Raw genomic sequence first — 27,890 nt, 5'->3', positions numbered from 1 at the left:
AGTTTGAGCTATTGGCATTTTAAATGACAATGCCATTTATTTGTGTTAATTATCAAAGTAGATAAATAAAAGGCATTGCCATTTAAAATGCCAATATCGTAAACTCTCGTAAATGCGAAACTTATTGCATTGCAAATGCTTGTTTTCTAAAGACCTGCGTTTATTCTTGAAGTAGCATGGCACTTTCTTTAGGCATTTATTTTAGTGCTGCTCCCAAACTTAACTAAGAGATCTTTGTGTGCTCTGTAGATACCTGGGAGTTGTTGCCTCACAGCCATGCTGCATTTGTCCAGTCGCTTCACTTCTCATGGGCAGAACAGTTGGGACTAATGCACGTGGGTAATTATCAGATCTTCCAGTTTGAAAGGCCTGTGACTTCTTTGACCTTGTTACTGTCAGTACTCTTGTAACCAAAGAATGTTTCCTTTTTAGGGCCAGACAACACAATGGTGGCCAAGAAAACGGTTAAAAGAACCCTCTCAGTGGAAGAGAGAAATGCATCTTCTGAAGTCAAGAAAACAAAAGGTATTTGACTTGTTTCTTTCCTTCCCACCCTACTTAACTAGTTTCATCCATAATGCCGAACGTTAGTCCCCCTTCTGAACTAATTGTTTGACTTTGTTTTTACTAGAATCTGACAATCACAGCTGCAATTATACTGTAGAAGATAAAATTTATTTGTGGAGTTTATTATGGGTAGACATAACTGAAATACACTTGCGTTGGTTAAAGAAAATTTCCAAATTACTTGTACTTTGTTACTTAGTCTTACTCGACCCAGTCGTTACTAACAAGGTGAATCCAGCTATAGAGGCAAACTCCAGGAGAGGCTAAACATGCAAGCCCTGCCTGCTTCTAGCTGGGTGCCATGAGAGAACTTGTATTCACAACATCCTCCTGTCACTACTAAGCACTGTGGAAGGCAGAGTGAGTGTGGGTGGGAAGTAATGAGTAGAAATAATTGTATTTATGTAGCGCTTACTACCTGTGACAAGGCTTTGGAGTGCTTTACTGCGAGCAGCACACCACTCTGGAACCCAAGGTTATATTGAATACGTACTCCAAATCTGTCTAGAGACAGGTCAGTTTTCTAGACCACCAACCTGGCACTAAGGACTTAGTGTGCCAATCTGAAAACCATTGTACAGCAACCATTCCACAACCCACTAAGTAGTACACAAATTATTAATTTTTTATATATTTAAATTCCATCTGTCTACTGTACACAATATGAATTTTAACCACAAGGCAAGTATGGCAGCAGAAACAGTTAACAAAAGTGTGAATAATAAATACCACTCCATGATTGCTTCTGATGATCCTAAATAATCCTACTTATTCTGCTAATTCTAAATTCTGATCTAGTTTTAGCAAAGCAGAAAACAAAACCTATTTTAAGTTTGAGACCGTACACACCTGCTTACCTGTTTGAAAACTGAAGTTCTATCGAGAACAGCAATGTCTGCTATTCTCTTACAAGTCTGTCTAAGTGCCTCCGGTCTCCCGTCCTATTAGCCTTCTGTAGGAACGGGAGATAAGAATCTGGACAACCTACTTCGGTGCAGCCTGGCATGGTGACTCCTCTCTGCCCATCACCTTCTATGCTTGATTTTTATAGCATCTCATTGCTAAAAACCTTTAGATAAAACGGTTAACTGGAAGTGGCCTGATGTCATTTCAATTATTTTGGTTTCACAATATTGCACTTTTTGAGTATCAAACGAGGCGAGTAGATGTCAGTCTTCTACAAACTCTTGGAAATCCAGAACAAGCTAATGCAAAATGAGTCCGCATTGTAGATTAAATATTACATTTGTATTCATGAAAACGTGATTATCACATTGCAGAACAAGCTGATGTAAAATGAAAGTCGGCATTTTAGAGTAAGTATTGCACATATTTATATAAGCTTGAATATCACTTTGCAGAAGATAAAGGCTAAACGGGTCATGATTCCTACGTAGTCATGATTCTCATTGACAAGCATATGTCACTCAAGCAAGGAAATGTCCAGAACAGAAAAACATAATAGTTATAATAAACCATAAACGTGATAACACAGGAGGGTTCTCGGAATGTCAGCCTTTTCATGGTACCCACTCAGAGGTGTACAGGCTTTGCATTTCCTATAACTTTTTTCTCTGATTAGTGATTGACTACATTAGTAAAGGAATTAGAAGTAATTAAAATACTACTTTGCAAATGGTGTAATTTGGTTTTCCCTGTCTGCAGTTGACATGCGGCTTCTGATGTAGATCTACTTGATTGAACCATTCAAAAAGATTAGTCCTAAACTAGCAAAATTGCATGTCAGAAGTGCCAAACATTCACCTCCCATTCATCATAATATTCATGCATACAGGACACAGTAGGTTTTAGCGTGGTGCACATTTTCTGCACTTCACCAACTTCTATTTCTTTCAGTGACTCATCCATCCCATGGCACTGTTGGAGGATTGGTGCTTACGTTGGGTCAAGGCGATGTTGGACAGCTTGGCCTGGGCGAAGATGTCATGGAGCGGAAAAAGCCGGCCCTTGTAGTACTACCGGAGAAGATTGTGCAAGTGGTGGCAGGTGGCATGCACACAGTGTGCCTGAGCGAGACCGGCAATGTAAGTTCCCACTGCATCATATCAATCTCTTGCATTCCTATAAAGTTAGAAAAGGTTGCATGACAAAAGAAAAAAATAACTGTGGCAAAGCCAGTTCGTCTGGTGTTGGCCACCACACTTATGGCTTGGTCATTATTTTTGGAGAAAAAAAACTGGGAGGAAGCTCGTCAATACGGCCCGTATCAAAAAAAATATTAGCAAAAACAAATGTTTAAAAAAAACTCAACACTTTACCGTAGTAATCCCTAATACATATGGAAACTACATGGTTTATGGATGTGGTCCTTGTAAAAAGCAGAATGCTGTCATTAAGAGGGAATTTAGCCAGTTGCTGAAGAGGGCTGACCCGCTGCTCCATAGTGTATGCTATAGTAGATGGAATATGAATGACACAGCAACAGAATTTTTGAATTTTGTGTTCCTGACATTTTGGGTTGGTTCCGACTATGTCCTCCACCTGGATCACCCATCTTGTTGACCTGTGCCTGATCTGCTCCCCTTCCCCCTTCTTTATTTTTCCTCCCTTCCCTTCTTTTCCCTTCTCTCTCCCTTACATCACACACTAGCAATGCTTGCTACTGTTTTCTTGGGCCTTTCTTATGTGACCATTTGTGCCATTCACTAGCAACTCCTGTTTTTACTTTGTAATAATTTTGTAATTTATTGTGAAATTTTGTGACCTGCAACTCACTGTTTCCTTATGTAAAGCGATCTGATACCTCCGGGTCTAGCCAGTGCTATATAAAACTCATCATAAAAAATAACATACCAATGGATGGAGAGGGCTAGCCATCTAGTGTCTGAATTACACAAAGTTAAATAGAAAACCTAGGATTCATGGTGGCTTCCCTGCTTGAGTAATCGTGGGTGACTATTTCATTACAGGGCCTCTTTTTCTTCCTTCTCACATGATATCATCTTCAAATACATGAGTTTAGGATATGCACTGTGCAAAAGCCTCTTGTGTCATCATTTGATAGCCTAATGTTGCTCCATCTGTAATTAAAACTAGATTATTGCTTATCTGGCACATGCCAACTGACTTTTCTCTCTAATTACACTATCATTGGGAGAGCTATCTCTAGGCTTCCCAATCGCCACTGAGAGCATCAGTTAGCATACGCCAGTGTCCAGTGATCACTTGGCATTCCCACACCATGTAGAAGTGAGCAGACCGCTCCAGCATGCTTTCGTGTTTAGCACACCCGCTCGCCAAAGCTGCACCAGCGTCCTGAAGGTCATATGTAAGTAGTTTAGTTGGATGAGCCTCGAGGAAATGACCTGTACCCTATGGGCTTTGCTGGTGTTCCTCCAGTTGAAGTCATCCAGGGGTGCTACCTATTATTCCCACCAGGCTCCAAGGGGCAGAAATGGTTTGGGGGAGTGAATTATGAGGCATTTATAAACCAAAACAAATGCCTTCTCAAAGTCTAGTAGGAGAGCCTTTGGGTCTCCCAGCAAGAAAAAGCGCTCCAGAGCCACTTGCACCTTGCAAAGGCAATGTCTAGTGCTTCAATGGGGCCTGAACTCTGTTCTGGGTGCACCGGGTACGGTAGGACCACAAGCAAAAGAGTAGCCAGATTTTTTAGTGAATAGTCTCACTTCACAAGTGATAGGTGAAATCGGGCGATAAGCGCACCGATTCAAAGGTTGGCCCGGTTTAGGTAAGACCACGATGTTCGGAAGATGTCTTTTTAAAAAAAATGTTTGTTTTATTCTTGGGTACAAAGTCACCCGACCAGCCAGCTCCACAGCAGGACCTGTTTAAAGTTCCCACAGTAACTACAGTTTGTAATTCTATGAGGAATTGTTCTAAAACATCTTCTCAAAGCAGATTATGCCAGCACTGCTACTTTTCTGCCTTCCGATCAAAATATGCCCACTGGAGGCAGTCAAAGTCCTGCACCATAGTTGGTTTTCTTGGAATTTACTTTAAAGGCTAAGCTTGTCACACTTGCTTATCACTAGCTAGCCTTCAAGAAAGAGTATGCAGAATGTAAGAAAGTGGCTCTGTATATACTGGACCAAAGGAAGATAGTGTCCACAGTCAGAGGTTTGCCCGAGGCTAAAGTTAGATATAACCTTACTCTTTACAGTGGTAGCTTGGTTGAGCAGTAAGGCAGTATCAGAGGACAGTGTAAAGCATTTGTTGTATACACTCATTTGGCAAATTGTCTCACACACTCAAGAACTGAACTCTAGGGCAATTGTTTTGTATTAAAATATATAGTTTTATTTTAGAACCAACAAGGTATCAAAATAGACTTTCTCAGCATGAGTTACTTTAATGTAAATACTTTTCAAATAGGCAATAGACTTTTAAGTACAGTAGTTAGTTGTTTCAGTGGGCAACACCATTTCAAACAGAATGCAACATTGAGCTCAATGGGACTTTCTAGTTCAGTGCAATTACTTACTGTATGGATTACTTTTCTAACCACAGGACTGGATCCTAGATTCAGTCCTGGGACATCTCCTGTAAACTAGGTAAGTAGTGTTATCGTTACTTTTTCTTACTCAGTGTTGGATCCTGGATCCAGCACTGGTGCATATCCTGTAAACAATTGAAAGAATGCGTTCAAGTCAAACAGGTGATTTTTAAGGAATATTTGTAGTTTTTGAAAATGGACACTGAAACTTTTCTGGTGAAAACCAGACAATGGTTTCCTATGGAAGGAAATTTAAGTTACTGGTAAGTACGGTTAAAATTACTTTTTCAGGGTCAGTGCTGGGCTAAAAAAATGCAGCACTGGGTTCTCTACTGATAACAGGTGAGTTAATTGGAATTTGTTCAGCTGATTTTCGATGAATATTTTAAAGTTCCAAAACTCCACACTTAGAATAATTTCCAAGTGAAACCAGCCAATGTTACCCTATGGAAGAAAATTGAGTTATTCGGCTTTTGGGTAAGTACTTGACTGGCAGAGTTACGGTTCTGGGCATAGACTCTGGGGTCTCCCAGGGTCAGGTAGGTACAGTTGGTACACCCTCAGCGGCACAGGGGGCAGCCGGGTGCAGAGGTAGTTAGGCCCAATGTTCTCCTATGAGCGGCAGGGGGCCTTCGGTTGGTGGCTGCTGGCAAGCAGGCCACGCGACTGTGGGAGCTGGGCTCCTGGTCACTTGCTCAGGGCAAATGGGGAAGTAGGTTAGGACAAAGGTTGCACAGCCAGGGGCACTCAGGCGTCTGGGTGCAGAGTGCTTTTGAGCCATTGGGCGCTCAATGTTATTCAATGGGAGTCTTGGAAGATGAACAAAGACTGCAGGCTCGGGGGCAGAGATTCTTCAGGAGTGACCAACACTTCGAGGGGTAAGTTGGGATCTTGGAGGCGAGGTAGGCACCCCGTAGTCGGGCACAGGGGGCAGTGGGGCACCGGGTGCAGGGGTGTCTATTGACGTCTGGAAATCTTACCCTCTGCTGGTCGCGTTTGGTGGGTCTCTGGTTTTGAGGCTGCAGACGTCGTCTGGGTCATCGAGTAGGGTCCTTGGGCACTGGATTTCAGGTTACAATCACCGGGGGACCTCCTCAGGGTCTTTGTCCACTCAGGCACAGGCCGGGCTCGGTGGGTGCAGTGTGCTGGATTCGCGGTTCTTGGCTGGCACCAGGGGTATTGCTGTTTGAGCAGAACCACTGCTCATGGGAGACCAGGCTTTAAGATGTTCATGGCAGGCAGGTCCTCTGGGTTTTTCAAGGTTGCTGCCCGCAGGAGACGCCATGATTTAGCGGGAGCTGGTTCAATGATCAACAGGCCTGTAGGGCTGTGGCCAAGTCAGTTGGTGTCATCCTCTTGTTGGCAGCTGCACGGCAGGTCTTCTTCTTGATCTTCTTTTTTTGTTTTCAAATCGGGATCTGAGTAAGGAAGGTTCAGGGTGCCCCTAAATACTACATTTAGGGGCATTACAGGTAGGGCCGTACTCATCAGCCTCCTATTCCCCTCATTGCATTATCCAGTCAGCTGCCCTGGCCCATCACTGCTTGTGCCGTTTGAACAGAGGGTCGCGTCGGCAGTCACTGCTTCCGATCTTACTACCGGAAGCTGCAGATAGTGCTCTAGCTCTCCCACGCCATTCCCTACTTTAACTGGGGAGGGGCGCGCAACGGCGCCTGATAATTCATGCATCTTGCTGCATTCTCCACAACATCGAGATGGTAATTTAGCCATAGCAACTTCCAGCTAGCTTCTGATACAATTGAGGAAAAATATACTTTGTGGGCATTGTTTTTTAATAAATTTAATTTTGCGCTGTACTCACCAGCCTTCTATTCCCCCCCGCATCGTATTATCCAGTCAGCTGCCCTGACCCCGGTCCGTCACGGCTTGTGCCGTTTGAACGGAGGGTCGCGTCGGCAGTCACTGCTCCGATCGCACTACCGGAAGCTGCAGATAGCGCTCTAGCTCTCCCACGCCATTCCCTACTTTAACTGGGGAAGTACGCGGACCGGCGCCGAAGGCAAGCCCGTTTGCGCCCATCCGTGCCTGACCGCTGCCAGACGCTAGGACCCCTGCATCTTTTCCTCTGTTTCCTAGCAATTATTTTTGCTTAGGACATTTTTACAGTCCTGCGGCAATATGGCATTTTTAAAATATTCAAGCAAAGAATTAAAAGACCTAAACACCGCTTATATAGAAGTCACTGAAGCACAGGAAATGGAAATACTTAGTATCCCAGATATTTTGCCCAGTGGCATCTTTCAATTCCAAGAAAGTCACTACACCTCACTGTCTCAATGAGCCTAGTGCTCCTAATCAACCATCTTTCAACGCCTGCTCTATTCCTAAACACTCAGTAGAGCACAGCTTTTCATGTTGGTGACAAACCTTTTAGACAATCTTCATCTTGTGACACGGTAATGCGAGCACAGCGAGCAAGGCCGAACCACCTAAGGGGGGGCTCGGGGGCTTCTCCCCGAGAAAATTTAGCAAAAATAGTGGGCAAATGGTGCATTTTCAAGCAAATTTGAGAAAGCAGGAATGTTTTTTTTATATATATTTTTATTATTTGAAAAAAAACAAGTGAGTACATACATCGGGTACCGTACAACATCGCACATTGCGGAGGTGAACAGGCAAATAGACGAAAGGGGTACATATCAATTAAACGATGACTGAGACGTCAACACTAGCAAATACGTAGGAGGAGTAAGGACATAACAATCCACAACCCGGCTAGGCTGAAACCTTCAGGGCCCTTCCACCCGCAAAATCAGGATAATTATAGCCAGAACACATGACACCCGAATATGAGAAACAGAGCAGCTCAGGATAATCCACCCACATCTCGTAGAAGAAAGAAAAGAAGGGAAGGCCATAGAAACAAAATAAAGACCAAACAAAAAAAAAACCATCCCCCCCACCCTGCAGATGGCTACAGCCCAACCCACTAGCAGCGTCCCTGTCGCCCCAGCTAACTAAGCCCTAAAAGAAGGAAGAAACTGAGGAGGGCCTCGTCAATCGTATCCCCGGCCCCCTTCCCCCCCCCCCCCCCCCCCCCCCCCCACCTGAACCAAGAATCCCCTGAAGTAAGTCAAAAATGTAGTAAGCTGTAAATTAATGGCGTAACAGGGGAAACCTCAAATACCGCCCTGCCTTCCATAGATAGTACCATCGCAAACCCCGTGTCTCGCTAGATTCGATGTGAAACTCAGTCTCTCAATCTTGTCCCCTTCAAGCAGACACCCGAACTCCTTCCGGACGAATAGCCACTTCAGCAGGATAGTCAAAACATAAAAAGATCGGAACAGAGTCAAAACCAGGATGTAGCACGGGGTGGAAAGTGCCGATAACTCCACCAGGGTCCGAGACTCCCCTAATCCTCACGGATGCACAGCGTTTTTTGCGGCCGCCACCTTAGCAGTCTAGACACACAGGGGAGTAACGCAGGCCCAGGCCGACAACAGTTCCCAGTGTTTGGTTCCGGAAGGGGAGCAGCAGGTAGTCCATCCATAATCAGCAGTAGTCTTAGGCCACTCTATCCAGTCATCACTTCGTGTTCTCTCCGTTCACACACAACACCGTTCAAAGGCTCCGACACCTCCCACAGCACAGGGTCTGGATCCCCCGTCGAAGTGGCCATCAAGGGCATCTCGAGTAGTTCCGCTTCCCGCAGTGGAGCAGGGTCCAGTCCGCTCAATTCCAGTCAAGCAAGTTATCATTGTGCGTAGGTATGCATCAATACACATGGAATAACCCTATGGCCGCCAACACAGTTAGTAGTGACGGAACACTACTGGTTCCTTCCACAACACTGCATTCGGTCTCAATCATAGTGTCGGCTCCGGAGAGCCTGTTCCCTCGGAGGGGAAAACAAGTGGATGCGGAACGGAAGACTGCAGAGGGGGACACTGACAGTCCGGACGCAGCTACCACAGGCGGAGAACCCCACCCGGCGAGCACTGGCCGCTCCCAAAACCGGGCCACCGGGCCAGGAACCCCGGTCCGCTGCTGCAATTATGTGTCGTCACCCCTCTTTCAATGTAAACCAAGCACACCAATCGTCGTCCGTAGCGGGTCAAAAGAAAACTTGCCACCTCAGCGGACCGGACCCTGTCACACAACTACGGCCGATGTTGTTCAACTTCAGCCCGGCCGGGCCAGTACTCGAGACCCCGGCTTTCAAGCTGGTGTAGGCCGCAAAGTGCCAAACGACGTATCTTTTTCCACCGGAATGGCAGAAATCTCAGGATTGCACCATTTCAATCCAGACCAGTTCAGACACAAGAAGGCAGGGCGCAAATTCAGGATATATGACAGGATCTACTGGCAGGAGACGGAGGTCGGCGGAGCCGGGAACTCACGCGGCCATCTTGGTTGCTATCGTAGCTCCTCCGAAAACAGGAATGTTAATAAAGCAATTGTTAATCTGTTCTAACAAAGACAGTGACTGGCAAAACTGGGTATATGCAAGGTTCGGCCTGAAACAAGAATATAATCATGCACACATTGACACATGCCCCAGTGATTTACGGCACAAAAACAAAATCGCCACCTCAGTTCAGACCCAGCTATACAACCATGAATTTACACTGGAAGAGTAAGCAAAGAATTTTACTTTACAGCAACAAAAAAAAACAGCTTGCTTGAAACTGGACTTTCGGAATGTACTAACAACCAGAGTTGGAGGGTCGGGAAACTACCTACAGAACTGTCTTGCTATTTGTCATGCAGAGTGAAGAAAGCCTACCTGCATGCACAGGAAGCTGGACTGTACCTGCCAGGAGAAGTGGCATGATCAGAGAGACCCAGCTGACATGATGGAACATCATGAGGACAGCTCAAGGAATTGAGACAGCCCAGGACCAAGAAGGCCACCCTAGCTCGGCTGCACCAACTCTTGAAAAACCCACCCATATACTTGTTTTTTTGTCTAAATTAGGGAAGGGATAATTGTTTTACTAAGTACAGAAGCCGAACTGAGGCAGCTTGCTTCTGTGACTACACGATTCACATTAATGGAAAAGTATCCTCTGAAATTTGGAGTAGCCTGGTCAGCCCCAGGTCTGTTAGTATAAATGTGCAATGAGTTTCTGTGAAGCACTGTAAATCTTAAAACCGTTCAAAGGGTTGAAGATGTGAAGGATTACTAATCCCAGCGATGACTGCATCTGCTTCTCTGTTTCAAAAAACATAATATTCTAAGGATCTTTACTTTATCTTTTCACTCTTCTGTAACTTTACCTCTCAATCACAGCTTAAGTTGGCAAATGATAACAACGTAAATACAATGCAGGAACATAATGCAGAGTAGTGGCAGGCTTAGAACTTGGAACACAAGCATTATAATAACGGAGGCAGAAGTACATTAAGCAACATAATATCAGCCCTGGGGCTATGACTCCCTTTCTTTTATTAACAGATGGGATCTCAGAACAAGAGCCCTGAAAGTTTAGCTACACAACCTTGCGGAAAGATCAACACACCATAGGTTTCAACCGCAATATCACATAGCACCCCCTCCAGATTGATTGGCTCCTACTACAAATTTGATTATTAGTGCAAGGAAGAACCTCAGTTTGGAAAGCTCTGCTCTAGCATATCATTCTGTCTTTTATGCTCTCAATGCGCACACCAATGTTTCATACTAGAATCTTTTTCCTGAACTTTGATGCTCCCATAATTCTAGTTAAGGTTAGCAGCATTCTTTTTAGCTTCCAATTTCCAATCCCTTCATATTTACAGAGTCTATTTAAATTTTACATTTTGTATTTGCCTTTTATGTGCATAATTTAGGAGGCAACATGCAAAATGTCTATTTGACATGTCAGTAGGCAACTATAATTCAAAACCGGTAGGTGATCAAGAATTTTCAGTGTGAGCATCTTGGGGAGTCTTAATAGGGGATTTCAATTTGTTTCTGTCAGTGCAGTTTTTAAGCTATCTTGTTCAGACCCTCGCGATCCGACAAAGTGAAAAAAAACACCCCCCACCATGCAGCATAACTGTCTAGGATCCCAGTGTTGATAATGAGCCTGCTGTGGTCTTGTTAATTGCCCAGTAAAGGGAACGGGTGAAAATGAATTCATATCAACCGAGTGTAGGAAATATAAGTAGCGCTCCATTTGAGTTAGTGTTTGTTAGTTTCCCTGTGTTAACAAATTGTGTGATATTGGACAAGTTATTAATGACTCTACCTCGTGGTTTGGAAAGATGGAGGTGGGGCTGGGGGAGGGGGCTTTGAATTTGGCAAAACACTCTGATAGTGTGCAGGAATAAACTGAGCTGAACCCAGATTTCCCTGGGCCATAGAGTCGCGGAAAAATACCTTGTGACCAGAGAGACACAGCGCATTCCACCTACGGATTCTCAGTTTCTATGGGGCATAGGGGATGCAATTTAATGCAGAGTTTTTAAATGTATAAACCAACAGTTCCAGGCGCCTGGGATGGAGAGCAAAGGCGGCTCTGTGGACTGACGGGGCGTTTAACGCGCGTCGCCTCTCCTTTCTCCGCGTTTTGCATCACAATGCAAACTTCAAGAGAGCATTCGCCCTAATCTGCCCCCCCCACACCACCCCTCCCCACTAACCCTCGCTACCCCCCCAACCACCCTACCTGACCCCACCACCCCTCCCCGACATCGTCTATCGACACTCGCACATGGCAGATGACACCGTACTGTGTCGCACCACAGAGTTTGGAAAGCTCTGCAGTAGAGATATGGAGCCTCTTTGATTCAACGGCTCCTGATATCTGTTTTGTTACGGAGACCTGGCTACATGAGCATGCCTCCCCTGATGTCCATCTTGCCTTTCCCCCCTCAATATAAAGTAATCCTAACCGATAGGAAAGAGACGAGGGGATGGCCTACTAATTGCTTCCACCCACGACTTGAACATCACTGTCTTAGAAAGTCTGATTCATAGCCACACAGAAATAATTATCTTTAAGATAAACGGCCTCTCCAACGGCTCCTGGAGAGAGGCCTAATCTACCGACCCCAGGGCCAAAAGGCGACTTTTCTGATAAATTACTAGAGACCATTGCACCGCATGCACTAGCCTCCGATAATTTCCTCCTAATTGGAGATTTTAATCATCACACAAATGCTATCAAATTCCGACACAACAAGCTGATCTCTAATATGAACACCCTTGGTCTCGCCCAGTTGGTAGTAGGATCCACACATAGTGCTGGGACCTTCTTTAAACTAACTCGTCCGGAATTATTGTAGAACTCCCATTACTATGTACAGACCACTATTTACTGAAATTCGCCATCCCCTCATTTACGATCAAAAACGACCATGAAAGCGACCTTATATTGCGAAGGCCATGGCGCAAAGTTACTCTGCCTCTTTTTTTCATAACACTTCTGCCTTGATCAGACCAGCTCAGAAGTTGGTGTAAACCAAGCTGCATATAGTCTTCATAAAGCCATTTTGACTGCACTTGATATAATACCCCCCTCTCAGTCAAGTGAAGATCAAGACCAGAACCGCCCCTTGGTTTACCGACCAATTAAGAATGACAAAGTTCTCGTGTAGAACTGCGGAACGAAAATGATGTAAAAGCAAAAACCCAGCCGACTGCAAAAAATACAGAAAAACGACACCATGACTACATGAATTCAATAAAACTGGCTAAAAATAATTTCTCATAGACCGGATAAATGAGGCAGAAAATTCCTCTAAAGAACTTTATCAAATGTTGAAGGAATTTACAACCCCTAGTAATCAGCTGTCAACCCGTGTCTCTCAAGATTGGACTGACTCCCTTTCTAAATTTTTTGAGGGAAAAATTATTGCCATTTATCACTCTCATCTCAACAAAACCGTTTCCTTTCTGAAGATATGCCCTGTATGTCTCCTGACCCCCCCCCCCCCCCCCCCATATTTTGAAGGAATTTATTAAATGTGACATCAAGTCAGTTACATCGGTCATGTGGAAGATAAAATCTAGCTTTCCCACTGACCCTGTACCTCCAAATTTTTTCGCCACCATCGCTCCGGTATTGTTGGAAAATGTAATCCGTCTATTTAATAAGCCACTCTCAGATGCGGATCTCTACAATACGGAAAGTAGCCAGAGTGAGACCCATTTAAAAAAAAGATGGGCGACTCAAAACCTCTCCTCAACTATCATCCCATCTCTCTACTTCTCTACTTTGGGAAGATGTTGGAATCCCTTATTAACCAGCAGCTTTTTAACCATCTTGAGAATTATGGAGTTTTAGACTCTTCACAGTCTGGTTTTAGGGCGGGGCACAGTACTGAGATCGCATTGGTTGAGCTTATTGATAACATCAGGCTGGCCTTAGACAAACATCAGTCAGTCATCCTCGTCCTGCTCGACCTGTCCGCCACCTTTGACACCATCTCCCACAGCATTTTAGAACATCAGCTTTGGGAAATTGGTGTCAGAGGAAATGCCCTGAAATGGTTTAAAAGCTACCTATCTGACCGTGTAACAACTGTCCAGATGAAGAAACAGCATTTGATGTGAGAGACCTGTCAAGATGTGAGTGCCACAGGGCTCCATTTTGAGCCCAACGCTTTTTAACCTGTACATGACCCCCTCCCTGCTAAGGTGATCAGAGCCTACGGATTTAAAGTCATATTTATGCAGATGACCCGTAGATCCTGGTCGCCTTAGGCCCGGACCCTATGGAAACCAAGCAGCGTTTCAAAAACTGTCTGTCCCTCGTGGATCCGTGGATGAGATCTAACCATCTTCAACTACATAGTGGTAAGTCGGAGATTATGCTCGTTGGCAAGACCATGCAACATTGGGCACATGACTGTGGCCAGCCAATCTAGGCCCCTGCCCAACCTCCAAGGAAACGGTCCGCAACCTTGGTTTTTACATGGACAACCAATTGTCCATGAAAAGCCAAATAAATCATGTCATTGGCACCTGTTTAGGTGTAATGTGCAGTTTGTGGAGGGTTTTCAAATAGATCCCTATTGAGGCGCGGAAACCATTAGTTCAGGGATTAATTATAAATAGAATGGATTACGGCAACGCCCTATTGCTTTCAATAAATGAACCTTCTAAACAGGCTCCAGATCCTGCAGAACACCGCTGCTAGGCTTGTCCTAGATCTTCCACACAGATCTTACTCTGCTCCTTGTTTTAAAAACCCTTCACTGGCTTCCTGCGGAAAAAACATTCTTTTTAAAACCCTTTGTTTGACTCATAAGCACATGTACGGGAATGGTCCAAGATACTGGTTTAAAAAAAACTACGTTGGTACCAGCCAAGTAGGGTACACTGATCTAGTAATGATGCATTGCTTACTCCCCTCAGAATCCAAACTGCTAGAAAAAGGGGTAGATCTTTCTCCTTTCTTGCACCGGCATCCTGTAACAAAATGCCTTCATATTTACGCACCATCCCTGACCATAGTTGCTTCCGCAAGAAGTTAAAAACATGGCCAATTTGATAACTAAGCCTGCAGTTTGTTCCGAGCCGTCAGCAAGCACCATGAGACTCCTGGAATGATGTGTGCGCTATACAAATGTCCCCAACTTGACTTGAGGGACCAATGACTCCATGTCCTGGGGTGAATAAACCCCCTAGCCTGCTCCTCTCCTGTGGGAGGGGGGCAGGAGCCTATCAATGATTGGGCAGGGCTCCCCATCTTCCAGATGGCCGGAGTTGTGCTTCTCCTCGCCACTCCCACCTGAGGGGTGGAGTTGGCACAGCTTCGCACACCCCCCCTTTCCTCACGTAGGGTTTCCCGCTAGTCTTCCCGCCAGAGTGGGGTCAGAACCGGTGGGGCCAGTTGCTGGGTACAGCAAGTGGTCTGGAGAAGCTCACAATGGCGTCATGCCTTTTTGAAGCTTCCCCTGCTCATCCTGGGGGAGGAGACTAGCACCTCGCCCAGGATGTGCATTGTTGCAGGCCCAGAAGAGTGGATGGCTCTCTACCTAGGGGTCCAGCAACATGTCTGCTGTGTGGCAGCCTAGGCAGCCTCTCAGACAAGATGTGGATTGTAGGTTAGGTTCAGGGGGCAACTCTAAGTTGCCCTCTGTCATTTGGCAATAAATCCCACACTGGCATCGGTGTGGGTTTAATGTGCTGAGGAGATTGATATCAAACTTCTCAGTCTTCAGTGAAGCCATCGTGGTGCTGTGGAGTTCGTAATGACAACCTCCCAGCACCATATACTCTTAATGGCAGCACTGCACTTACAGTGCCCAGGAATGGCCCTGGGTACTGTGCCCACACCACTGGCATAGTGCACACATCTAGAGGGGTGACTGATGGATGCCAGGGCAGTGTGTTTGTGGGCATGGCACACGGGATGTGTGCCATGTCGACTTTTAGTTCTGTTCCAGGACACTCAGCCTGCAAAGTGTGTGTGTGTGTCCCCTAAGGGTGTCACAATAGGTGCTGCTGCCCTTGGGGGTCTTCTCTGGTCACAATGCCCTGAATACCTAGGGTACCATTTACCAGGGACTGACATGTGGCCAGAGATGCCAATTGGGTTTTAGTTTCAACACAGTTTTAGGGAAGGAATACGGGCCCTGGGCACCTGATTGGCAGGAGTCCAGGGCACACTCAGTCAAAGCACATCAGCAAAAAGTGGGGGGGGGGGGGGGGGCATACCATGCAAGAAAGATGGCACTTTCTCACACAGAATCCATCAGTTTTATTTTATTTTCACATTTTACTGTGCCTTTGTAGCACGGTGCAGCAACATTATACTGCCATTCTCTACATCATGAGAGGTTTAATGAAAATGGCAGACTTACTGCATGAACACATGGAAATTGATTCATTCGGACTTCCTGAGCCTCGTCTATTCGCAAAGGTGTTCTTGGAGGTGCAAGGTGTTCATAATTCCGCTCTTTCATAATTAACTACGTGCATGAAATTAAAGCTATTGGCTACTGTCATTAGTCATGCTTTGTATTGGCGTGGAATAATAAAATAAACATGCCATTCTGACAAAGAAAACCAATAATTAAAGGCATTTTTTCCTTGCCAGGCTAGTAATCACAATTGTTTTTGATTTACAAATGCAAGAACTACAAGAGAAATTCGGACAATGCGATTCTATAATGACCATATCCGCTTAAAAAGATGCTAAGTTAGAAACGTATTATTAGGAACTGAGCTGAGATTTCAATTGGGTTTTCACGAACTCGCTAAAAATGATGGAGGTGAGGAATGGTTTCCTAAAAGATTTCCAAACAACTATTCTAAATGCTTGCGCTGTTCTTGTTTTTTCTGTATGCATCTTCCAAGAACCAGTTGCAAAGCAGGCTAGGCTTATCTGGTCGATTTTTAAATGAGTTATGTAAACACAAGTGTACCTTCCTATCCGTTTATCTTGTCGATTAGGGAATAAGTACCGAGCTGAATGCAGAAACACAAAGTTCTAAGTGAATATTACTTTCTTTTAAGAGCTAGAAGTCCTTTTCCAGAGTGTTTCCATCAACTTAGTCCCTCAAAAAGAAATCAAAACTTTTGAAGCCATCTTTGATCGCTTTAGCCAAGGCTTCCTCTTTGTCTTTTGTAGATTTGCATTCCCTCCAATCTGCTCTGGCAGGTAAATTCAGAACCGCTTCCCTTGCCTAGACTTCCTCCAATGCTATACGGGGAGACGCTTAACAGATTTTTCACAGAATTACCTGTATTAATATATACAATAAACAAATTATACAGCAACTCCCTATTTGAGTCCTTGTGGTTTCTAATACCTCACTCTGCTCCTGTACTGGTAAAATGAGAACCTATTAAAGTCTTTTGTAGTGAAGCAGCTGAAAAAATAATCTGTAACGGAATGTGCTGACTTCCGAAATTTCCCCTCAAACAGTACCCATCTTTTCCTCTTGCTTTTTAACTAACTTGAGTGCAGTTTTGAATTGGTCAACTTGTTCCTCTAATCGTTAAGGCTATTGTCAGACTGCTTACTCATTGAGAGAGACTTTGCCCAGTATCCACTTCACTGCCATTGTTCCGTGGATCTTTTGAGTAAGGTATTTGTAGTTGTAAGGTCTTTTGTGAGGCAGTATTCTTGCCAGCAAAATTGTATGCAGGATCTAGTTCACTGAGATTCTGTTTCTCTGAGCTAGATAATTTGTCAACCAGAAGCACCAGTAAAGAGACTTTTATGGCCCAGATAGGTGTATTCTGCTAGCCACATCAATCAGCCGTCTCCAAATATTTTTTACTGTGTTCTGATTTATTCACGCCCAAATATGTATAAATGGGAGCTTTTTAAGTGCCAGTGTTACTTTTTCCACTTCGCTTCAGATGGTGAGTTTGTGATAGTACACATAGTAACCGAGCCTAAGCGATGGTTCAGCCATGGAACTCGCACGCTCGCACATAAATGGAAAAGTGTGTGTTATAAGAGCATTAAGAAAGGACATCACACTCCTCGAATCTGAGTGCATAACCTAAAGAGATCTGCTTGGGGTGATTACTTGCTTTGCGGCATGCTGATGGACGCAGAGGTAAGAGAAGGGGCGTTTCTGAAGGGGGGGGGGCTTGGACTCAGAGGTAGTCTGCACACATCCAGGCAGAGGTCAAATAATATCCAATAACGTGCAGATTAGCTATTTCTGAGCGTAATGTTTGTCTAGCTAACTCGTACTGAAATCTTAACTTTATTTCTTGAGAAGAGCAACGTACAAGACGGCAAGTGCTGCTTTGGAGCGCATAATGGAATGTGTTTTAATTGCGAGTCCAAAGGGGTGCCAGCCATCTTATATACTGCTCTTGAGCCATGAAATCATTATCGGCAGCGAATAGTTTGGAAACCGTGTCAGGAGATGCCTGAACCTTGCAGAATGAAAGAAAATAGTTTTAAAGAAAATGTTTTTTTAAAAGATAATATGAGCTCCTAGCCCTACCACTTCATTGCAGCATTTTTATGGCAAATGTCCACATACACAGGCAACATACTATCACACAAATGAGCAGAGCCAGTGATTGAAGGGGCTGACCCATTGCCCCATGTTGTATTGAGTGGTAGGCGGAAGCAAAACCTGAATGACCGAAAAATAGACCGATTGGTGATGAGGCTGCATGAAAGCCTCATGTCTGTGTTTTTATTTCCTTAAAAAAACAACTGATTTTACTATTGCCAGGCTTAATTAGTTCTTGGTGAATCCCAGTCAGCTGACATGGGTTACACCTATAATCTAGCAGAGGCAAGCGATGAAGGCGAAACCAAATTTAAATGCTGCTCCGCATAAGTTTTAATCTTGGTCATTCGATACATACTTCATACAGCGAATACTAGCAGATCTTCATTTGTGGGTATCCGAACCGTAAACTGTTTTGATTGAGCAATCTACTCAATCACACTTTGGAAGACTAGACTTAAGCGCATCATAGTTTGGAGACCTGCTCTTCCTGTGGGCCGTGTTAGTCTGAGCTGTAAACTATTGCTGAACAGGTTGGTTATGCTAATTATTACACACGTATTTTTTAAATTATTGTACATGTGAATCCTTCACTTAATTTTCGGTGTTAAGTAGTGAGGCATGTGTGGACCCATGCAGGAAGTGGCAGTAACATGACTTTTGGCGCTTGTGTATCCCTCCCTTCGTCTAAAGCAGCCCCCCTGAGTTCAACTATAGCTCTCTGTATGATGCTGAAGCCCCAGTGAATCATCACATGGCTTTCTGAAAGACTTCTTGCCCGTTATAGAAAGTTCATATAAATACAGAATTCTAATAACTTGTCTTGTTTGATTTGCACTGCAGTTAAGCTCCTCCCTAAAATGTGCTTTGTTTTGTCTGGACATGTTGTAAAACTCTTTTGCCTTGTCTCTTAGATCTATACATTTGGTTGTAATGATGAAGGGGCACTCGGGAGGGACACTTCCAAAGAGGGGACTGAAGCGATTCCAGGAAAGGTGGACCTTCAGGAGAAGATTGTGCAGATTTCGGCGGGGGACAGTCATACCGCAGCACTGACTGAGGACGGGCGGGTCTTCCTCATTGGATCTTTCAGAGTAAGTTATGTTATGTTATGTTAATTGGCTCTTCTATAGCGCAACGGCTACTCACAATGGAGTGTCCCGGCGCTTTGGCGAAGAGGACCTTTAATGGAAAGGAAACATAACTGAAAATAAAAGACAACACAATTCCTAAATAAAAAGCCATGTTTTTAATGCCTTTCTAAAAGACAACAGACTAGGGGCCTGTCTAAGAGCAATTGGAAGTTCATTCCAAGCACGTGGGGCCAGGTAATGAAACGAACGCCCCCCTTGTCTGGCTCGTTTGATGGATGGAACGCGCATTGTAGACAAGGAGGCGGAGCGAAGAGCTCTGCTCGGTTGGTACAAAGCAAGGCGCTTTCTAATATACCTAGGGCCCAAATCATGGAGGGCCTTATAGGTAAGCGTCAGGCTTTTAAACAGCACCCTTTTGGCTATAGGAAGCCAGTGCAATTCCTTCAGCAGATTGGAAGCACTAGCTCGTCTAGGTAGACCATAAATGGCCCGAGCAGCTGAGTTTTGCACGACCTGGAGTCTTCTTACAAGATACTTAGGAAGACCTAAATAAAGGACATTAACATAGTCCAGGCGCGACCCTACCAATGCCTGGACAATAACCCTTCGATGATTCACAGAAACCAAAGGGAGGAATTTCCTGAGCATCCGTAGGATACCAAAGCACTTCCCTGCAAGACAGGCTATTTGAGGTCCAAAAGTCAACTCGTTGTCAACAATAATACCAAGGTTTTTAGCCTTGGTACTGGCATTGGCAGGGGGAAAAAGATCCTGAGGCCACCAGTTCTTCCAGTTTGGTTCGGAGACACACCCGAAAAAGAGCAGCTCCGATTTATCGGAGTTGCATTTCAGGCCATGCCTCCTGAACCAATCAAAGACTGCTTCTAAGCAGCCTCTGATGCGGGTCCCATCAAACACCTCGTTCTTATTCTGAGTGAACAAGAGCTGGGTGTCATCAGCATAAGACACGATCTGGGCGCCAAACAACTCCGCAACCTCTGCGAGGGGGGCCATAAAGATGTTAAAAAGCAGGGGGCTAAGAATAGACCCCTGAGGGACCCCCACTTCCAGGGCTGACATAGCTGCGGAGTGAGGTGGCGCCCAGATCGTTTGTCGACGGTTGGCTAGAAATGATTTAAGCCATTTCCACACCGTCCCCCTTAGACCACAATCCCAGAGTCGAATTAGGAGAGTGTCATGGGGAACGGTGTCGAACGCCGCCGACAAGTCTAACATAACCAACATGGCCTTTCCTCCTGAGTCTAAAACCTCCCTAATGGCGGTGGTGACTTCCAGTAATGTGGTCTCGGTGCTATAATTCGCACGAAACCCAGATTGAGTACTGTGCAATAAGTTGTTAGTCTCGATAAAATCGGAGATGGATCGATGCACATGTCTTTCCGCCACCTTTGCCAAAGCAGGGAGTAGGGAAATAGGCCTATAGTTGGCATGTATGATGGGATCCAAAGTTGGTTTTTTTATTAAAGGAATAATACAGGCGCTCTTCCAGGCCTGTGGCACAATGCCAGAGGACAATGAGGAATTTAGAATGGAATTAATGGGACTATTTAGCACAGAGGCTATTTTGTTAAGACACGAGACCGGGCAAGGATCACGGGGAGAGCCCGATTTCAAGCTTGTCAAATGATCCAGTGAAGCAGTAAGGCTTAGCTGCGGAAATTCCCAGAGAGTGGGAATAACAAGAGAGATAGCATCAGGATCCACAGCCCGAGGCTGAAAAGAATGAATGGCAAGGTCGGCTTGAATAGTGGTTATTTTCTCAACAAAATAATGTGCAAGTTCATTCAGCCAAGATTCTGAATGACACTGCTCAGAAGTGGCTAAGGATGGGGAAGTGAAGTCTCTAACAATTTTAAAAATTTCCTTACAGGAATTATCCGATTCATCTATCCGCCGTTCAAGAAAGGATTTTTTTTCACTCCAGATCATCCTATGATAGGATTTGGTCAGATCTTTAAATTTTTCTCTCTCACGAGGGTTATAGTCTTTCCTCCAAGTTCTTTCGGCTCTCTTGCAATTTTGACGTAATTCTCTAAGCTTAGATGAGAACCAAGGAGCAGAAGAACGTTTCATTCCAGGTTTGACAACTTTCTCAGGCACGAGATCCGCCAGTATGGCCGTGAGCCACTCCGTATAACGGGGTAGGTCAACTTCCACCTCACCGGACAAAGTGCAAGGTGAACGAGCCAAGACCTGGAGTAACGTGTCACTAGATAGCAGATGAAAAGGCCTAAACAAACGTTTGGCAGAACTAACGGGGTTCAATCTGGCAGAAGAGACACTTGAAAGACTAAAAGTGATTAGGGAATGGTCTGACCATAATACGGGTTGGGGGGCGAGTACATTAATCAAAACAGTGGAAAATACTTGAGTGAGTAAGTGAGTGGCTTTAGGGCACGTAGTGTGGTGGGAAGACTGGACAGCTGGGGCTTTGGGATTTTGCTATACTTTGGCCCTTTTTAGTGTTTAAGAAGACTTCCAATAAAGGCATGTTAGTATATTTCAGAGTTCTGGGTGGCTATGTACCTACACTTCCTGCTCACTAGGATTTATAGTACACAAGCATAATCTATAGTAGAGTTTTGACAAAATATCAAAGACTTGTGTTTATTCATTGTGGTATATATTTTTTTCCGCTTCTATTTTAATCATTTGTGATTCTCTGTGATTGTAAAGATCTTGGACAAGGTAAAATTGGAGAGCCTCATTCAAATATTGCAACAATGGCTTCCACATTTTTTCAGATGTCCACCCTTTATCATGTAGGTCCCATGTTAGTCTTGGCATCGGTGACTACAACCGCTTGATTGTTTGTGCAGCTTAAAGTGATGCCATAAGGACTTGCTGGATCATACTTGTTCCTCTGTGTGGAGTTTTTGGTGGTGTTCCCAGATAACTTTACTTTTGCCCTGTACTCCTTGTTGAGGGTTACCACTTAGATCCATATGAGGCATCCTGCTAGTAGTGGTTGCTATATGGCTTCTTGGTAGGAGGGTGTCTTTAGCGCTCATTATAATTTTTTCAGGCATTCAGCAGCTTTAGTGGATCAATAATTTAGATGGATAAACAGATTCTCATATTTCTAATTCCACGTGGTTTCTAAATGGCAAAAGGGATACTAGTGTTATCGATTTGACTAAAGAAACAAAATACAATAGAAGTATTCTTTTTGTTTAAAGAGATGTATAGATGGCTCCGACTATGTCTTAATTATGTTTTTAAGGTTTACACCTGCTTTTTTTTTTTCTAGTTTTTTTTATTTTTACATCGGGTCTCCTTTTTGCAATTGGGAAACTAAAAATATTTTTTTTTAAATGTTAGTTTATTTATTTATATATTTTGGTGAGTAAATACTGTATACATTTTAATTATTATTCGTCTAAGAAATGGGGCTCCCGGTTTTATGGTATATTTTTTTCCTACATTTTCATCTGTATTTATCCATATTTATTTTCTTGCAATCTTATTTCATCCGTGTTAATTCTTCAAACACAAAATAAATAGTGGTAACTAATTTCCATGTTTATTTAACTAATAAATATGCACTCATACTTTGCCTGTTGCGTTTTATCAAATTAAGCAGCCAGTATAGCGGAACAATACACCCAGATGTACACATTGGCAATATATACAAATATGTTAACACATGACTTACATATAAGGACATTTTTTAACTCCCCATTCTATACCTGCCCAGATGCTAGCTTGGAGTTCATGAATGACACCGTTGAAAGTCACTCACAAGAAGCACAATTTTGTGTATTTTTCTGCATTGAAAATTAAATACAGACATGAAACACATTGTGTTCTGCCTGTATTTATTTGTAAAAACGAACAACTGGGAGCCTTGCTTAAAAATAAGGAAATCGCACAAGAAAACTACATCTTAAGTAATTGTCCAGAACTGTGGTGTTATAAACCGGAACCTCCTGGATACTTTGTTTTATTGAGATCCTTGGCAGCATAAATTCTCGCTGTTCCCCAGGCTTCAGTGCTCCACTGAACTCCTGAATAGTCATGGTGTCTGTCCCTTTATAAGCAGTAAAGACACTTAAAGATTTTTTTTTTATCCCGCTTTTTTTTCTGCAGGACAACAATGGTGTTATTGGACTGCTGGAACCCATGAAGCAAAGTGTGGTCCCAGTGCAAGTTCAAATCGGCGTACCGATTGTGAAGATTGCCTCGGGTGAGGACTTCATATCTACAGACGGAGCTTCATTTTGTTAACTATTCTGAGCTGTATATTGCTATACCTCCTTCCTCCCTGAACGTTTTAAGTGTAAAAAAAAAAGCTGAACTGTACAAAGGTGGCAGAGTTCAGCCTCATTTTGTTATGTTTTTGCTTAAGAACACGCAACGCTGTTAAGGGGCACATTTGTGTGCTTCGACTCCTGGCAGGCTGTGTACATTTGTATCTCATGATTTGCTTTTTTTTATTCATTTTAGGGAATGATCATTTGGTGATGCTTACTTCAGAAGGTGATCTGTACACATCAGGCTGTGGGGAGCAAGGCCAACTTGGGCGAGTGGCAGAGTGTTTTACAAACCGAGGAGGCCGGAAAGGATTGTGTGAGTACCTGCTGGATGACTGTTCATTGGCTGGTAATTATATTTGCTAAAATGTGGTTATGATTTCCAAATGACTTTTCATGGTCCGTTGGTTGGTGTTCGGTGGGGGGATGATGAGGTGAGATGATGAGGTGAGATTTCGTCCTGTTGATTAAATGAGATTTTTTTTGTATAATTGCTCCAAATTCGTACATCTCGTGCTCCATTGAAAAGTTAGTCATCCACAGTAAAACTCCTCAGATTGTCAGTACCATTAGTAACGTGACTCCGCTGTCTTCACTCCATTTGTCTTTTCTTGTTTTCAGCTTGCTGCACAGTATGCTTCCTCCATAATATGTAGTTTGTAGCAAATAAATATTCTAGCTGTAACTGATCAAACATTACTAAATGCTGCACACTGCGTGTAATACAGCCATATGCTTTGCAACCGTTGATTATTTGGGCATCTCAGTTGCTTACAAGTTACAAGAGATATAGACTTGTTGTAATGGAAATAGTTCCTTTATCATAGTTTGCTTAGCCATGCACATAAGCTCATTTTGCTTCGAAAACTTTTAAATCTGGAGGAATTTCAAGAGGGAACTATGTTGAAGATCTCCTAAAGATTTTCCACGTAAAACGTGCTTACCAAATATGAAATGCTGTGTATTGTTCTTCAGGGATGTTTCTTAACAAAGAGGTGCTTTCTGAAGCCCAATATTTGAACACATGATAGACCAGAAACTTGGAGCTATAACTTAATTAGGATGGCTGCATGAATGAAGCACCCTTTTCTTACACAAGGTAATTGCTTGTTGCTGCTGAACTCAACACTGTTTCACAAACTGATTAACTGTTGGAGCTGACAATGTGGTCAGCCTGTGAGCCAAAGGCGTCTGTATGCAAAGCAATCAAATGTTGGTGGATAATGATCGTTTGAATAAGCTTAGTTGAACTTATGGTGTTTTGTTACATTTTTGTATTTTGACAACTTTGCAGGGCAGTTTGTAGTTGTGTTTTGGATTGGCTTGAAGCTAATGCTTGTAGTTCGTGCAGCAAAAGTTCATTTAATTGCATTAAATGTAGCCGTATTTGCTTTTCGCTGGCTGTTTAGTCCACTCTGGTAATTATTTGGTGCAAAAGTCAATTATCCCTTCCAATAGCACATAACATTTTTTTTTATAAATGGAATTTTTTTTCTTACACATCTGTTATTAAATAGGGGGCTCTACCAGTAAGCAGTTCTATAATTATGGAATAAAAGATGGATGCTGTGATTTACTCATAGTCCTAGCTGCAAACTTAATTGAAAAATAAGTTGCCATGCCATATCCTAATCTAATAAAACAGATAAGCCTCATAATTTATTGAACGTGGGAGAGGACAGTGGTCAAGATTGCATTATGGGTAAACTTTAAAAAAAAAAGTTGGGAACTGGTTTACTATTTGTGCAGAAGCATAAATTGTGGTATCAAGAAAAAAAGTTTGTGTTGCGCCCTTAATTTTGCATTAAGTAAATCTAAATGTGTTTACAGAGCTCTTGTAATGAAGGTGCTCCTTTCAGCCACAGAACAGTTTGGATGATAATCCTGAATTCATTCCACATTTGGTCAGGGCTTTTTTATTTCTTTGAAAGATCTGTAAATATATTTTTAGTGCCTCCGAGCACCACAACTCTGATATTTTGCTTTTCACTCTGTTTCCCAAGCCAACACCAGCATGGCCCATTTTGGCATTGCTTCAGAGGTGTAGTGGAATGGTGAAAGATCCCCCTGTCTTTGAATATCTCAAAAGGGTATTGCTTGCATGACCTATGTACCTCAACGATGTTCTTTGGTGTCCAAACTGACCTTGGCTTGATATGTCTATCATACACATTCACTCCTCTTCTCCTGAAATCCTGTGGCTGCGTCTTGACTTACACCCCTTTCTTTACTTCGGTAGATCGCCTGCTGATCCCACAATGCATCCACATGAAAGCGAAGGGCAGTGGACGTGTTCTCTTCCAGGATGCCTTCTGTGGTGCTTACTTCACCTTTGCCATTTCCAAAGAAGGACACGTGTATGGCTTTGGGCTCACTAATTACCACCAGCTCGGTGAGCAAATTCAACACTGCAGTTACTTTGTGGTTTTGTTGAGGGTCCTATTTGGGTCTGGCTGAGATAAAGCAGTGGCTGTTGCTGAATGTTGGTTAGGCATTTGCATGTTTCTCTACATGTGCTGTGAGGAAATGTAAGTGGGCTACTGCCAGACAACGGTTCTTAATACAAAATACAGAACCTTGGATATTTTTGTGTGGATTGAGTGATGTTTTCATGTTGAGAATTGGTTTGTTTTTATTGAATGTGGTGAGGACATGAAGTATTGTTTGGATCAGAGAGCAGGACTGACTTGACTATGTTTTGGTGTTACAGAAGTAGCTCATCAGGTGAGTTTTATCCCATGGCTCTATATATCTTTGCCGATTTCTCCAAATGTAGGCAGTAACACGGGTTCTTTGTGTTTTACAGGGACTAAGAGCACAACCTCCTGCTTTGCCCCTCGAAACCTGTCTTCATTCAAAAACTCCACCAGGTCCTGGGTTGGGTTCTCTGGAGGCCAACACCATACAGTGTGTCTGGACTCAGAAGGTGAGTTAACTCTGTTCTTTATTCCTCCGTCTATGCTTTAGGCACCACTATTGACTGCATTTTAATTCTTTTTTACTGGGAAACCTTTAGACTGCTTGGAGGGTACATTTGAGTTCAGTGGTTCTCCAAGGATGATTGTACTGATTATACAGCCAGTTGTGTATCTAAAGCTTTACATAAGGTTATACTTGTAAGTGTGGGGGGGAGGGGGTCGGGTCGGGTCCAGCTACCCTTTTGTGGCGTAAACCTTCTTTGTGCCACAATTGCATGTGTTGTCTACCTGCCCGCATGCCAGAAGCTTGCTCTAAATTTCTAAATTGTAGACATGGATGTGCTTTCTTTGAGCTTTTTACGTGTGTGGGCTTTGTTTTTTTTTTTTTTTTTACCCTAGTCTCATCTTGAGCCTATTGATTAACTCTTGGTTGTGTGGGCACACTTGCTTATTGATGGCTCAACCCTTTGCTGCTTGGCCTTTCCCCCTAGAATGCTAAGACCTCCTTTGGCAATATGAGGGTAGTTTGCGCTTTTTTATGAATAGGAAAAAAGTGCTCAGCAAAAAAGCTTCTGGTTGTGTCCACCACCCCACCCCTCTTAAAAATGGCATCAACAAGTTTGCTGTATTAAACTCACGATTTACCCGGCTTTCAGGAACATGACTAGCTGAATCAAAACCTTTCTTTACTACAGTTTTGGCATTTTAGAGGTAACCCATTGTTTCTAGGGGCCTGATTAGGACTTAGGACTTTGGTGCAGTTGCGCTGGCTCTCCGCTGACACAGCAGCACCAAAGCCACGCAAGGACTGCCCGCCTTATTGCAAGTTGAACTCGTGTAAGGTGGACCGTCTTCCGCCTTTCCAATGGCGGCGCGTGGAAAACAGCAGCACAATCGGAACGGCAAAGTTCCAGCATGGTATGGGTGGTGACATCAGTGCAGTGCTGGAAATTTGGAGGAATACAGAAATGTATCCCAGGAGCGAGGGGGCCCTGTGGGGCCCTTTTGTTACTCCACCACCAACCTTTTCATGGCAGGACTCCCGCCATGAAATGGATGGCGGTGGCGAAATTTGTAATATGCTGAGCGGGACTGCACCAGTCCCGCTCAGCAGGTTACATGGTGGCTCAGCAACTGCCAGGCACAGCCAGTGGCCCTCCACTGCAGTGACTTTCCGTCTTCATGTAGCACCGCGTCTGGCTGTCTTGCCACTTCCAGACTCTTAATCAGCTCTTAAATTTTGGGCTTTCAGCCTACTTCCAGTTTGTGATGGAAACAAGGGTGAAACCCATGAGTGGTCTGAGAAAGATATAGATTTCTGAAAAGTACACCAAATCGAAATTCAGCAGGGGGTCATTGTGTAGATTCCCATGCGGTTTACCAAGAGAAACTGTTGAAATTAAAAATTGAAAATGAGTAGAAAGAAAGGACCATTTGTGACGTTTTTATTTGTAACGTCTTGTCACGATGGCCGATTTTACATAAGCAATGTACTGTTATGTCCGCTTGATCCCTCTGGTTGCAGGGCTATATAGGGCTTGTACGTTCTCAAAGAACCTGAGGTACCCAGAGAAAACCACTGAACTGCGTCTTAGAATTTTTTTGTCATTGTGTACTGGGTATAGAGCAATGCATATGTTAAAATAATTAGAGTTAAAAATGGGTATCAAAGAAACCT

General features: G+C 43.7%; 1 protein-coding gene across 4 annotated transcripts in view; it reads left to right on the top strand.

Annotated features, from left to right (window-relative positions):
• Positions 1-27,890, top strand: part of RCC1 (regulator of chromosome condensation 1) — an 80,779-nt gene that overhangs the window by 7,250 nt on the left and 45,639 nt on the right. For 2 of the 4 annotated variants that reach the window (XM_078682589.1, XM_078682587.1), the window contains exons 2-9: positions 250-339; positions 433-525; positions 2,425-2,612; positions 18,841-19,020; positions 23,131-23,227; positions 23,488-23,610; positions 25,534-25,686; positions 26,101-26,220. In XM_078682589.1, the coding sequence (XP_078538715.1) occupies positions 330-339; positions 433-525; positions 2,425-2,612; positions 18,841-19,020; positions 23,131-23,227; positions 23,488-23,610; positions 25,534-25,686; positions 26,101-26,220 (964 nt within the window). In that variant the 5' untranslated portion in view covers positions 250-329. The remainder of the gene's footprint in view (positions 1-249; positions 340-432; positions 526-2,424; positions 2,613-18,840; positions 19,021-23,130; positions 23,228-23,487; positions 23,611-25,533; positions 25,687-26,100; positions 26,221-27,890) is intronic. The other 2 variants (XM_078682588.1, XM_078682590.1) reach the window with 2 other exon arrangements.

The sequence above is a fragment of the Lissotriton helveticus genome, chromosome 3_1 (genome assembly GCF_964261635.1).
Source record: "Lissotriton helveticus chromosome 3_1, aLisHel1.1, whole genome shotgun sequence".
Classification (NCBI taxonomy): domain Eukaryota; kingdom Metazoa; phylum Chordata; class Amphibia; order Caudata; family Salamandridae; genus Lissotriton; species Lissotriton helveticus.
The sequence above is the reverse complement of the archived record's forward strand: the minus strand, read 5'-3'. Positions and strand labels throughout refer to the sequence as shown.